The sequence below is a fragment of the Tetrao urogallus genome (assembly GCF_951394365.1).
Source record: "Tetrao urogallus genome assembly, chromosome: 9".
NCBI lineage: Eukaryota > Metazoa > Chordata > Aves > Galliformes > Phasianidae > Tetrao > Tetrao urogallus.
Window position 1 is genome coordinate 16504765 of NC_136822.1, and position 14238 is coordinate 16519002.

General features: G+C 40.8%; 1 protein-coding gene across 1 annotated transcript; it reads left to right on the forward strand.

Annotated features, from left to right (window-relative positions):
• Window positions 1-11016: 11016 nt before the first annotated feature.
• Window positions 11017-13547, forward strand: DNAJC19 (DnaJ heat shock protein family (Hsp40) member C19; the record flags this gene model as incomplete). Its single annotated transcript, XM_079539688.1, has 4 exons — window positions 11017-11077; window positions 11506-11582; window positions 12489-12559; window positions 13477-13547. Exons 1-4 carry the CDS (start codon window positions 11024-11026, stop codon window positions 13545-13547), a joined length of 273 nt encoding a protein of 90 aa, XP_079395814.1. The 5' UTR covers window positions 11017-11023.
• Between the last annotated feature and the right edge of the window lie 691 nt (window positions 13548-14238).

Here is a 14238-nt window from a genome sequence, read left to right on the forward strand (position 1 = left end):
GCTAATTAAAGATGAATAACTGCGGAATGAATATATATATCAACAGGTCACTCCAAAAATAATGCCTCTTTTTTATTTCCATTGAAACTACAATGAATACGAAGGGCACAAATAATGCTATCTGATAAAGTAAATGCTCAGCTTATAAAACACTTTTTCAACTCAGTCACCACCACTAGTTGTGCATTTTCACCAGCAACTAATGCCATGCTCATAAAAAAATCTGCAACAGTAGAAGTGACCCACTGTCTCACAGCTGATGTGATGGCAGCAGTGCTAAGAAAACATCACCCACACAGTCCATCTTCTGTCAGCCTGAACAGATGGAAATCAGAAAATGCCAAATCTGAATTATATGGCTGGACTGTCCTACCACACCCACCAAGACTGGCAGCGTCCTCCACATTCTTCCAACTGACATGAGGCCGGGAATTATTATTTTGCAAGAGAAAGGCTGTATTCTTCTCTGACCCGACCGGAAGGTCCAGCCTTCAGCTCAGTCAGCATTGTGATGTAGTGGCCCGAGTTTATGGTTTGTCCAGGTTCAGAGAATCCATAAGGATCACCCATTTTCTATCCCACAAGCCAGTGCACATCTCTTTACCCACTGCAAATTGAACTTTTTCTTCAGTGGGGAATTCACGTGTTGCCACTCCATGGACTACCATTTTGTCTCCAGCTCATGGTGGTAACACCACATTTCATCACTGGTAATGATGCAATCCAGGAAACAGACACCTACAGCCTCATGTTGGCTCAATGGGTCCTGAGAAACGTGCATATGGTGTTCTCTATATGGTGTTTCTCTATGAGCATTCATGTGACCCACTTGGTGCACACTGTGCACCAACATTGCCACAATTGTTTCCAATGCACTGAAGCTGATAGTTCCATACAAAGTTCCCTGGTTGTAGCCTGTTGGTTTGTGCTGATGAATGGATTGAGACGCTCTTCATTCCGTGGTGTGACAGCTGCGTATGGCCATTTGGAATGTGGCTTGTCTTTCACATCACTGTTGCCACTACTGAAATGCACCACTCATCACCTCAATGTGCTCACATACACTGTTTGGTCTGCATAAACACTCAGAAAGTGTTAAGGAACATCAATGGGTGAGGTTTTTTCCACGTGGAGGAAATCAATGACACACCTTTGCTTCATACACATTTTCATGTCGGGTACCATTTTGTCAGACTTCCCCTCTGCTGCCAACTGTTGCATGGCAACAACATGTAATGGAATATTCTTGAGAAGGTTCAGCATCTACTGCCATAACACCAGCATCCACCTCTGATGAACAGTAAAATAGGAGGCACTACTTTCAGAGCAGACTTTCCCTGTTAGGGTTTTGGATTCCACTCACCAAACATTGCTTTATCACGGTCTAGGGATTTTTTTTATATTCTTTTTCATCCTTTTCTCATTAGAAAACAGCAGGTCAGGAAATCCTTCAATCAAAGTTGTTCTGTATTTCCAGCAATGCAGAGAACCGTGCAAATACTGTGAGTTGTTACTTAGCCTACTTAACACACGCAGCTGATAACAGAACAAAAAACTAAGCTGGGAACTGACAAACTACTTTTTTTTTTTTTTTCTTCTTTTTTTTCCAGTGCCAAGTAATGTATCAAGGCAGACCAAGATGCTAGGGGAGACGCAGTTCCTCAAGCCCTGAAATTTTGCCATGCACGTTTTGCACATCCAAACTTAAAATCATGTTCTACCAGATCAGTGTTCTCCATTCCAAGCACAATCACTTGTCTTATTTTTTTATACTCTACTTAGACATGCTGCATGCAGTTACAGCTCTATAAGACACTGCAGTCTACAGCAGTTAATAATACTTCAGCTACCTACAAAAACAATATTATCAAACATGTCAAAGTTTAAAATGTATTTATGTTTCCCAAATCAACAGCAACCGAAAACAATTCAAAAATGAACACAACTGTTTTGCTAACGTCATCTAGAAATTTCAATAATTATTAGTCCTGTACAAAATGTTACAAACCACCTTTTATCCATTTGCCCATCCCCCATTTTGTGCTCTAGAATTCAGACTGGTGAGAGTTAACAGTAAAAACTATCTGTACTTTTTCTCTTGCCACAATACAGATATTCCATCAGATCTCTTCATGAGCTGCAGAAACAAAGCAAACTCCTTCCCATGCTGTGCACTAGCATGCATTTTCACCATCACAAGCAAATGTGTGTTTGATAACTTAAAGCCTCGGTTGTAGAGTCAGAGAATGATATTTCTAAGTAAGTCCCACTTGATGGTTGTTTTGATCCTGGCTGGTTACAGTAAAATATAATCTGAAATAGAGGTTTAGAACCGTGGCATATTTTTAACTTCCTGACATATGCAGCATAGGCTGCTATAGAGGATTTTTGCTCTTGCTGAAGTGATGAGCAGACAAGGCAATGCTAATGCTACTCCATGCTTTGCTCAGTGGGAGGTAATGCAAAATCATCGCAATAGCAAATATTATATTAACAGCCTGTCAGCAGAGCTCCTTTCCCATCCCCCCAAAGCCTCAGTTTCAGGGTTGCAAAGTGGCAACACACAGGACAGACTACATTTTTCTTCAAGCAAAAAGAATAAAGAGAAATCATGTGTTAAGGGATCACTAGGAGAAGAGAATTTACTAATAATGTACCGGGCTGATGACGAATAACCAGCATCTATATTCAGCACAGTAGAGCATCTGTGACCAGGGATCTCACCTGCTATATCTGCACAGGACTACATTCAGTTCTCAGTTGTACCAATGGCACTGAGTCCTCTGAATGTACTCAGAGGTGATGTTTGTCCAGCCCTATAGTGAAGGTACCAACACTGATGCTGCACTTCCTAAGAATGGACATACTTAACATCAAACACAAAGACAATTAAAAGTACCCTGTACTTAAAAACGTACCAAAAAAGAAAAATAAACTTCCCTGATCATAATAGCCACAATTTTAAAGTGTCTGTTTCTTTGGTAAAATACTGCTACAAAAGATATGCACTGTCTAATTACTCAAAAACATAAGATTGAAGTATTAATATTTTGCAGTAAGAATTGTTGCATTAATAGATTACCTAAGTACAGAAATTTAATTACCCATGGTACTGTTAAAGATTTTTAATTGGTGATATTTCTTCATTTTTAGACAAAAATATATCTGTAGCATTAAGTGGGGAAATCTTTAACATAGATTTTCTTTGACTCTAAAGCTTGTGTCACAGAAAAACAGTGAACAAATTAGAAGTAAATACTGTGAAGCACACATTGCTCCAGAGCTCTCAGCAAAGTCACGTCTTTATAAATGCTGGTGGTGGACGGCAGCCCACGAAGAGGAAATCTCAAGCTCCAACTTTAGTGGACATCACTAATATGATATTGCAGGTTGTGTAACACCAGTTGCACGGCAAACCAATCCCTTTGAGTAACGTATGAGCAGATTCTCTTTTCACTGACAACGAATGCTGGCATGCCATATATAATGCATGCTCCCCCAGAAGAGAAGACAATGCAGAGCCACAAGAGTTTGAGTGCAAAAATGTTCAAAATGCTTTTTCTGTGCATCTCATTTACAGAAACTAATGCCTAAAAGTAGGCTCGCTGACGGCTGTGAATATCTGGTATTGTACTGGACATATACAACTTGTATACGCCCACTTATGCAAAGGAAAATGAGAAAAACACACCTGCAGATAACAGTCTCTAAACCCAGCTAATCTAGCAGATTTATTACAGTTTGTATCACATATGGTTTCCAGGTACTTTCTTTCACAAGTTCTATGAACACATCTGCTCAGGTAGCCTACCTGCAGCTGAAGCCGCTTGTGCCTTCCCTGCAGTTGGTACTTTAAATCAAGATAATCTTCATTAGCAAAACAATTTGGGCGTGGAAAACAAAACAAAACAAACAAACAAAAAAAGCTGTCAGCACACTTTTATGATCTCACTGCATTTATAGTAAATAGGAATTAAAAAACCCACATCACCTCAAGAAACAGTAGAATATCATTATGTAATTCCAGTCAGAAGAGAAAACAGATCATTACTGTTGTTTAACCTAATGCATTTCTGCCTTCATCAATCAATAAAATAATAAGGTCTTTTATGATTCCTCCAGCTTTACATCCAATTTTGAAGATATCTGTGCTCCCCAGGTACATGTGCGTAGGTGCACATGTATATTCAAAAGAAAATATTTCATCCCTTTTGAGCTTGAGAGATTTATTTTTAGAGTAAAGTGAATAAATGGTAAAAACCAGGAGGAAGATTTAGAGGATTTAAAACTCAGACCATTTCAGTGGTCTTCAATACCATAATTCTCTTGAATTCTAAAATGTTATGACTAGTAAAATGCAAAACTTATCTTTTGCTAGTCTAAGGACGCACAAACTCAAGAATTTCTTCTTCTTCATCTGTAAATAGAACAGTTAAAAATGCAGTGGAAACTCACTGACACGTCATCTGAGGATGCTTCCTTACATTAACGTAATGCTTTTGTTTCATATACCGCCACATCTTCATTTTCCTTAACTCTTCTAATTAATGTAAAATCAGCATTTTTAGTACTGTTGATCTAATACAGACTTACTCAGCATACTTATAACATGAAATCAGAACCTCCAATTAAAATATGGAAGCACTACATACATCTCTAAACAACATGCATGTCTGTTGCACTTTTACCTGTACGATCTGTGCTCATCTCTTCTCTACCTTCCTTTTCCTTTCACTAAAGCAAGACTAAATGAAACCTGCCAAATGCCACCTTTGTAACAAAGAGCTACCATGAAGTTATCACAGAGTAAATTGATGTCAGCTGAGCTTTTTCTTCTTTTTCTTTTTTTTTTTTTAAGTGCTCCAAAACACTGTCATTTGGCTTCCAAACAATAAATGTAGATGTAGATTAAAGTGGTAGTGGCACGATTCCAAACGGAAGTGTTCCACTGGCAATACGTAAAACAGGAGACGAGCAGGTTCACGTACTGCTAAATTAACAACTAAAGCCTTTCAAGTGCTTTTATTTCTTCCAAACACTCACTGTGAATTCCTACTACATTAATCCTTCCAAATCAGAAAAGTTCAGATTGAGAAAGAACACCCAAAGTTACAAAAAGTACTCCGAATTATTTCAATAAACATTAGAACGTGAAATAGCAAGGTAGAGTTTTTAACTAAAGAAATTTCTGTTCCTATTATTTTCTAACATTTTCAGTGTAAGCAGCAAACCCTAAGAGGATCAGCCGTATTTTATGTCATCAGCATTTTATAAGTGCCACATTTAAGTACTCCGCTGAAAATACCATGAGTATGTATAAAGATGAAAGGCTTATGAATATAAATAAAGCTAAGACTCCGACTGCAAACCTTATCATTTTCTAAAATACATTTTAGCAGAAACGCCAAAGATTCTTGAATTTTACCTTCTGAGTTCTCAGTTCATAGTAAACAAATTAAAAAAATGCACTATAGAATTGTACAAACTGAAGTAGGACAGGAAAAAAAATATCAGTAAATATGCCAATGACAACCTGTGACAATAAGAGAGAAAGATCGTTAAAATCGTGACACGAGCCCTGAGATCAGCACCCCAGCCACCAAAATACTGAAACAAACCACTTGGTTTTAACAGCCCTTCTAGAATAACACAAACTGTTAAAGTCAAATTACTCGACAAACAAGGAAGCCCAAACTTTCAAGATTGCTGCCTTACTGCCCTCGAGAGTTCACCTCTGTCTCCCGTGAAAAACGCCAATATAAAAATGCTGAAATACCTCCATAAGCCCAAAGGAAAGCCTGTGGACAGGCAGATGATGTGATATATTCCTTCCTTCCCATTCTTGGGCAGCTTCTTCTCTCTGCGGCTGAAAGCAAATGCTTGGAGACTCAGCCGCATATTTAATTAGAAGCAAGCTGCTCGCACTATCACCGTGCGAATCTACCTCTCCAATCTCTCGTGAGTCAATCTTTCCCATCTCTGATTTTCTTTTATATTTATGCTAGAATATTTAATTGTAGACAAAAGGTTACTCTGGCTGTATTCACTGCACAGAGGCAGAATAATCTGCTTTAAAAGGCTTGACATTTCAGGCTTTTCAAAAAGGCTGAAAAAATTATATCCCTGCTTTTGTTAATCAATGAAGTAGAACTCTCCTGAACAAAAGAATTAAATTGCTTGGTTGGTTTAATAAAACCAACAGAAATAGCTGCTTCCTCTGGGCTTTATTGTGTAGGCATGGCACACGCATCCAGCACTGTAATTCCATATGATTCAGGGGCAAAACTCTAATTTCTGCACACAGTTGGGTTTTTAAATCCTATTCAAACTCTACCCATTCTGGCTGGTTCTCTAAGGCCAGATTTATCATTAAACTTGACTTTTTCCTAGGTGCAGCAGCCATACAGCAATTTTGGTTTTTGTTATTCTGCTGTAGGAAAAAATGTTCATTAAAAATGTATTAATGGAACTATTACTTTTACATGGTTTTATTTAGCTAATAGCTAATAGTTTTACACTTTTGTCAGCTATTTAATAACTGCACAAGTGTTTGAGGGTGTGAACAAGTGCCAGCAAGTTTGATAGGAACGTATAAACAGTAGTTAGAAAACCCATAAGCATCCACCAAGAAAACACTATTTTGTTACTGTTACATTTGCAGACACGATTTGGTATTAACTGGACGTTTTCAGCCAAGGAGTATTGTTATTTCTGACAGAGTACGGCAGTTATACAGCTGCCATGCTGTCTTATCCACAAGCCTATTATTTGCCATAATTTAATGAAGAGATTCTGCACCTTCAGCCAGTGAATGGTCACATCAGTATACAGACCCAGGCCCCTCTGCTGGAAGCGTTCTTCAACTCCAGCCACCCTTCAATAAACACAAGGCACTGAGAAGCACTCCATTGCAGCTGCCTTCCAACTGGCGCTCCATAGACACTTGGGACCCTTGCAATGTATGCCACTGTTTTCTACATAGCATTAACTTTCAAGTAGCATCAGTGGTGAAGATACTTTCCATCCATGCAGGTATCAAAGTGCCAGAGAAGTGTTCTGGAAACTCCACTACTAATCTGCCTAAAATAACAATTCTTTATTGGTCAGCTGTGAGCACATCAACATCAAGCTTGGGGACAGCTGAGCATGCCTGTATCAGCATATCTATAACAAAGATACATGCTGAACTTTGTTTTTTTCCTCCTCAGACTTGACTGACGTGGAAAAAGAAAAAACACCACTTCAGCTGCAACTGAACTCAGTGGGAGCCAAATGACTTGGATTTGTGCTTGAGCAAATCATGAGTGCTGGCAACTGAGCATTTCCTGGTAAGCTGTAGTCCCCCGGCTCCATCCCAAAATGTTTTTCATATTAAAAGTATTGCTAGCATTATGATTTTTTGAAAGGACTGTGCTATGATCACACAAATCATTAGTATGCAACCTATAGAACCTATGGCTAAGAGGAAAAAAGTCCATGACAAGAGTGACCTAAGAGAGGAGGCCCTTTATTCCTACCTACGTATAGTTGGGGTTCTGAAAGAATACCAAAACACCATTCATTACATAAAGCTACTTAAAATGCTTACGAAATGGTCAGTTAGCAACAAAGGTTCAAACAGTGCCTTAGACACAAAAATGAACATTTGGGAGTATATGAGGTGGGGAAGAAAGTGGTCTAGCTTAATGGTGTTCCTTAAAGAGTTTCTTTCGGTCTTCGGAAAAGTATGGCATTCCAAGTCATGGCACAGTACTGGAAGCAAGCATTTTACCCAGGCTCTTTTTCATGCACAGAAATCTCAGAGTTCAATTTTTTCTCCCGTTGTATGTATTGAAACTGATTTCCACACATGAAACCAAGTTTACTATCAATATGCAATTCACGTAAACACTGGAGATACCATTGCATTAAGAAGCTAAATGAGTACTTATAGAAAAATTAGCATTATATTCAAGCTTAGGCCAAATATCACTGTACACTCAATTCTGAGGTCAAAATGTGCTTACTCCTGTTAGCACCTTTTCTATACAAGTACAGAGGTACACGTGGGGATTTAAGACAAAAGTTATGTGAATTTAACAACACAAGCTAAACAAGAACACATCTCCTGCCAGTATAATAGTATAATTAACAGGAAAATCCATCAAACTGTTCTATAAATTCAAATGAGGAAGTCTTAGAAGTGGTCTGGCTATGTATGTTTTTTTGAAGAGAGGTAACAGCAGTGCACATTCCCTAGATAGCAAACAAAGATACATTAACAGCAAACCAAAATAAAAGTTGCATGCAAAACAAAACCTGTGTGAAAAAAAAAAAAAGGCACAGATTTGGAAAACAAAAGAGCTCCCACTGCTGAAATGTATTAATGACATCGTTATCCATACCTTCTCCCTTCATCTCATTCTCCTAAAGAGAAGGAAAATGAAACTTGCAAACTTACTATATAGTAACAACAACAACACCCACCCCTAGGCATCTCAATGTTTTTTGTCTTGCATGACGTGAGGAAACAAACAGTTTTACAGAATCACAAATGAAGACAAAGCTTACCTTTGCTTGCTGCACCTGGAAATGCTCTCTAGGCTTGGGTGCGTCCCCTTGTTTAGAATTCACACACTTGCCTTGGAAGAGAGCTGTGGCCCACTGTAGTGGTAACTGATCCTGAAGCTACGGCATTTCTTTATGTCAGAACAGAACCCTTAACCAGAAAGTACCATTCCTGTATAGGTCTGCAGTTTTCCAAGCTGCTTGTTATCCATCATTTCAGTGTCAACTGACAGGGTTCTGTGTGCTCCTCACTGGGCCCAATTCTTTGGGGACAATGAAGTTACACACTGAAGGTATACATGAGGTAAAACTGTCCGTCATAAAGCTGAGAAGTTCTCTTCTGAAAAGGATTAGGATTCCTTCACCTCTTTTGAGTCCAAGACTAGAATGAACGGGTATTTCTTCATTCATCTTCATTTATTCATCTTCAGTTAGGAGAGCAGCAGATTCTGAGGTACATCTGAATGCAGAGTGTGCAAAGGCCTTCATGTTGCAACAATCTCCATATGGTGAAACCTAGAAACTGGGGCCTTTCAGGATTCACAACTCATTAAGGCTGTGCAAATAATGGCTTTGCTCTTTTCCACTTTCTCTGCTACAACTGGCACAAGTGTGTTTTCCTACCGCTCAATATAATGAGTTTCACAGCACAGACAACTATCAGCACTGATACAGTTGGAATAAATTTCAGAAAGGAGGGTTCAAGAGTATAACTGACTGTTGTGTGACAAATCACCTTAATATTTATGTACAAACCATTCACAAAATCAAATTTTAGCACTTGCCAAGACTTTCAAGTTGAGGCTGGATGGGGCTCTGAGCTCTCTGATCAGCTGTAGGTGTCCCTGTTCATTGCAGGAGAGCTGGACAACGTGGCCTGTAAGTGTCCCTTCCAACAAATGATTCGATGGGTAGCAGGGAAGGAAAGAAATCGGAGACCACCTCTAAATACTTCGAATGATCCTGCTTCAAGCACCTGAAATTTAGGTGAAGAAATAATTCAGAGTCCAAATGAAATTATAACATACACTAAGTGAGCTCAGAGCTAAACAGAAGATAAAAAAATGTAGGTTTCTCTGAAAGTAATGCCTCCTATTTATTTCCATGGAAACTAGAGCAGATACGAAGAGCACAATAGCTCTACTTGATAAACAACATTCTCAGCTGCAAAATACTATTTTTCAACACAGTCACTACCACTAGCAATGCATTTTTGCCAGCAATGAACAAGAACCTGCATGCCCTGCTTGCAACAATCCACACCAGCAGAGATGACAGCTGTGCCTGGCCATCCAGGCCGTGGCTTGTATTTCACGTTGCTGTTATGTGTATTTCACACTGCTGTGTATTTCACACTGCTGTTATGTGTATTTCATGTTCCTGCAGTGCACCACCCACCGCCACACTCTGCTCACATTTACTGTTTGCTCTCCATCGACATTCAGCAAGTGTCAAGGAAGGTCAGCAAGTGCCATTTTCTCCTCACGGAGGAGTAATTCAGTGACACACGTTTGCTTCATACACGCTTCCACTCCAGACACCATTTTGTCAGACTGCCGTCCATCACACGGCAGCCACGTGTAAGCACTACTGGGGGAAGGTTCAGCCCTGCTGCCATCCCACCACCATCGTGGGCCAACGCAGTAAGAGCGGAGGCACTGTGCTATTGACAGCATTCCAACACAAGTGCCACAGCTGTAGTTCTCCCTCACTTTGTAGCAACCTTCAGCAATGAAATACCGAAGCGCGGCCATGTGGGAGCGCACAGGGGAGCACGCAGCGCAGGGCAGGCCCCGCAGCGGCGAAGCGTGCCGAATCTGCGGCGACGTGTCGGGAGAGGAGCACGGAGCGAAAAAAAAGAGCAGCGGGACGGGGCAAGGCTGGGAGAGCAAAGAGCATTTCCAAAGCACCGATCTGTGCCGCCAGAAGCGCTCAGGCACATCGGCACAATTTGCCCAAGGAGCACAGAAGCGTTCCACCACGAAGCGCGCAGCCCCGCCCCGCCTTACGGCAGCTGTCGTGCCGTGCCGCGCTTTACGGCGTGCTGCGGCCTCCGCGCGCTCCGCCCTGCGCCGGGCATTGCGGGGCGGCCGCGGCCATGGTGAGTGGGGCGCGGGGCGCTCCGCAGCGGGGCGCGGCCGTTTCCCTTTGTCCGCGCTGCCCAGCCCAGCTCCGCAGGCCGCCCTTCCTTATTTTCTTTGCTTTTGGTAACCGAGCGCTCCGTTTCCCTGCAGGCCGGGACCCTGGTGGCGGTCGGGCTGACCATCGCGGCGGCGGGCTTCGCAGGTGCGTGGGGGCGGCGCCCGGCGCGGGGCTGCGGGAGGTCGGCACGCGAAAGAGCGAAGTTGTTTTATGGCCGAAAAGATCCGCGTTCTGGGAACGGTGTCGATGGCGCCGAATTGCCCCGTGTCTCTGATGCCTCGGACTGAGACGTGTTCAACGCTGGTTTCTTTAAGGTCGTTACGCGCTGAGAGCCATGAAGCAAATGGAGCCCCAGATGAAGCAAGTGCTGCAGAACCTGCCCAGAGCGGTACGTTGGGTCAGCGGTATCTTAGCGACGAGGTGACAAAATGGAGCAGCTGCAGACTGCGGCCTCCATGTAGCGTTGTATCTTCTGGAACTAAATGTATCACTGATATCGGTCTGTGATTCTGGTGGTGGTTGATTAATTTGGGACATAGTTAGTGGGCAGTACTGGCAGTAGGTGGATGGTACGACTTGGTGATCTCAGAGGCCTTCTCCAGCATTAATGATTCTGTTCTGGCAGAGTTGTTTTGGCCAGTTGAAGTGAGTACTCAATGACACAACGAAAATGGAATTCCTTACTCCTAAGCACAAAAGAAGCTGCCCAGCACTGTTACAGAGCAATGCTCAGCAGCTGCTAAGGCAGTCGGAGTTGTTATAACTGATAAACTTATATCACCTTTGTGTTTAAAACTAACACGTTTTTTCTTTCAGGACTTCAGTGGTTATTACAGAGGTGGATTTGAACCCAAAATGACTAAACGAGAAGCAGCCTTAATACTAGGAGTGAGGTAAAAGGATATTAATTATAAATGAAAGGTAAAAAGGATATTCTTTTCTCAGGACTGCCCTATGCCTGCTTTCCCCAGAGAACATCACTGCCAAGCCAGGAAATACAGAGAGACCACTCTTGATTTTCTGTGCTTAGTTGGGATTTTCTGCTGGATGCAGCTAAAGTGAATTCTGGTTAGGCTCCCATACATCTCTAAGCCCCAGACACATTCAAGAGCCAGACACAGGCCCTGATAAATATGCCATTTTCTAGACTTGGCCTTGGTTCTGTATGGGGAGCGTGGCTGTGGGTGCTGTCATTCTGGTGAAGTTCAATGTGAAGGTGCTGTCCTTGCCTACTTCCTGCACGTTGGGCAAATCCATCGCTTACTGTTGGATGTCCTATACGAGTGTGGTAACTGTTCCTGCCAAAGCTTAGACTCAGAACCAAATACGTAAGTTTATGTAATAACATATGGACTAAGAATCATTCTTCTCTGAAGGTAACTTCCAACTGGGAAGTTTGCATAGCAGGAGTTAAAATAAATTAAGAACCTCTCCAGAGTTGTCCCAGTAAAAATGTTACAACGCAGCTTTGTTTGTTTTCAACTGAGTATTCAAGTTCAGGATGAATTCTCACACCAGCACTTGAGAGCTCTGTCAGGGATGGACAGGATTTGATCAGGACTTTCAGTTTTCAGTGGGAGCTAAATAAGCAAAATCTTCAAGTGTGTGTGAATGTTGCCCAGTGTGTTAGATTGCTGTAACATGTCTTCTTGGGGAAGGAGGCATTTTGGAAAGCCTCTCCAGGACTTAAATGCTAATATACGTGTAAGTCAAAGAGCTTATGGGTAAGACACCTTGTAAAGACCTGGGGGATTTTATCAGGTTCCCTCAAGTGAGTTTTTGTCTGTTTTTCAAACTAGCCCTACAGCCAACAGAAGTAAAATTAGAGAAGCTCATAGACGAATCATGCTTCTGAATCATCCAGATAAAGGCAAGTAAAAGTAATTCATTTTGAGCAACTAATACATGTTTTTAACCCATGAAGAGAACAACTGTATAGAAGTGATATGAATACTCTGTCTACTAAATAAAAAAAAAATAATAAAAAAAAAAAACAACAACAACCAAAAAACCTGTAAAAAATACTTAAAAATTCAGCAGGGCAACTTATTTGCTTTATCTGTCCTTAAGGTAAAACGGCTTCCTTAAAGTACTTCATTACTTCTGTGCACTAAAATGCCAAATAATCATTAGCATAGTTAATATCTAAGCAGAACTTACTTCAAAATTGACTACTGAATATATGCAAAACCTAAAAATAGCTGCTCAAAGACTCATGAGCATCTTACATGTTTTCATGACCTAAATAAGTTAAATTAAGCATCAAGTAAAGGCACTGGAGTTAAGTTTAATACCTGTAAAAGGCACGCGTGCTACAGATCTTTGTAGCTCAGGATCAGTTACAATTACAGTGCATTTACACAATGAAATCTGTTTTAAAATTTTCATTAAGTTATTTGCATATCATGTTTAAATGCTGAACTAGTCTGTCAGTGCAGCAGCAGTTTGTAGCCTAGCTTTGGAATAGGGAGGAGAGATTCATCTGCAGAGGGTACACTTGTGTATTCCCAAGAAGCTGCTTTTTATTAAGTCCTTACTGACCAGTTCATTTATTTAAATGATAAAAACTGAACTTTGTTAAACTAAAGCAGTCTAATGATGAGCTGCCCGTGCATCTGGCTACTGCAGTACTATGTGTGTAAACTCAAATGGCTTCAGTCATAATGCAGTTTGTTTTTTAACTTCAGTATCTTTCGCACTTCTTTTTTGTGTAGTGCAGGACCAGTAATGACCTACAAAGAAAATGCTTTCTTCATCTGATGTGACATGAGCTTATCTTTCTTCTAGGTGGTTCTCCATATGTAGCAGCCAAAATCAATGAAGCTAAAGATTTACTGGAAGACCAAGCTAAAAAATGAATTGGAGATAAAATCAGAGGGTTTGCTTGTATAAATGATTGTTTGTTATAAACAGCTTAAGGCAAGTACGAATCTCTATCAGTGACTTGATACAAATGAGGCTTGAAAAATTAATCAGGGGAGCTACACTCCTCTGTGCTCACTTCTTAGTCACTTTTGGGGAAATGTGAGGGAGTGAAGCTTAAGGTTTTTTCAGAGCTGTTCTTCAGTAATCGATTAAAGCTGCCACTCAGAAGTATTTTCTGCATAGAAGAGCAGTAGTTTGGCTTGGCCAATTCTTCCTGCATGTTACCAGATGCTGACATGCTGTTACCTAATTTTTGTTAAACTAGTTACGTTGAAATTCGTGCTGCTATTCTGTCATATGCCAAAGTTAGCGTGATGAAAGAGTGTGCGGAGGGGTAGAAAAGAACAGTAATTACTTAACAAAAAGCAGTAGGAGAGTGATGTGGTTGTTTCTGGATGAAGAAATAAAGTGTAAGAAACTGAACATACTCAGTTGATTTTTGATGGTTCAGCTTCTTAACTGTTATTGAGGGATCTAAATGCCTCAAATTTTCTAGTAGCTTTCAATTCTTAATGGATTTTACAGCAGTAAATTACAAACCTTTAGTCAGTACTGTAGTTTTATGCATTACCTCATGCTACAAAGCTAACTCCCTGGAGCGATGAGAAGCCTGGCAGAGATCTA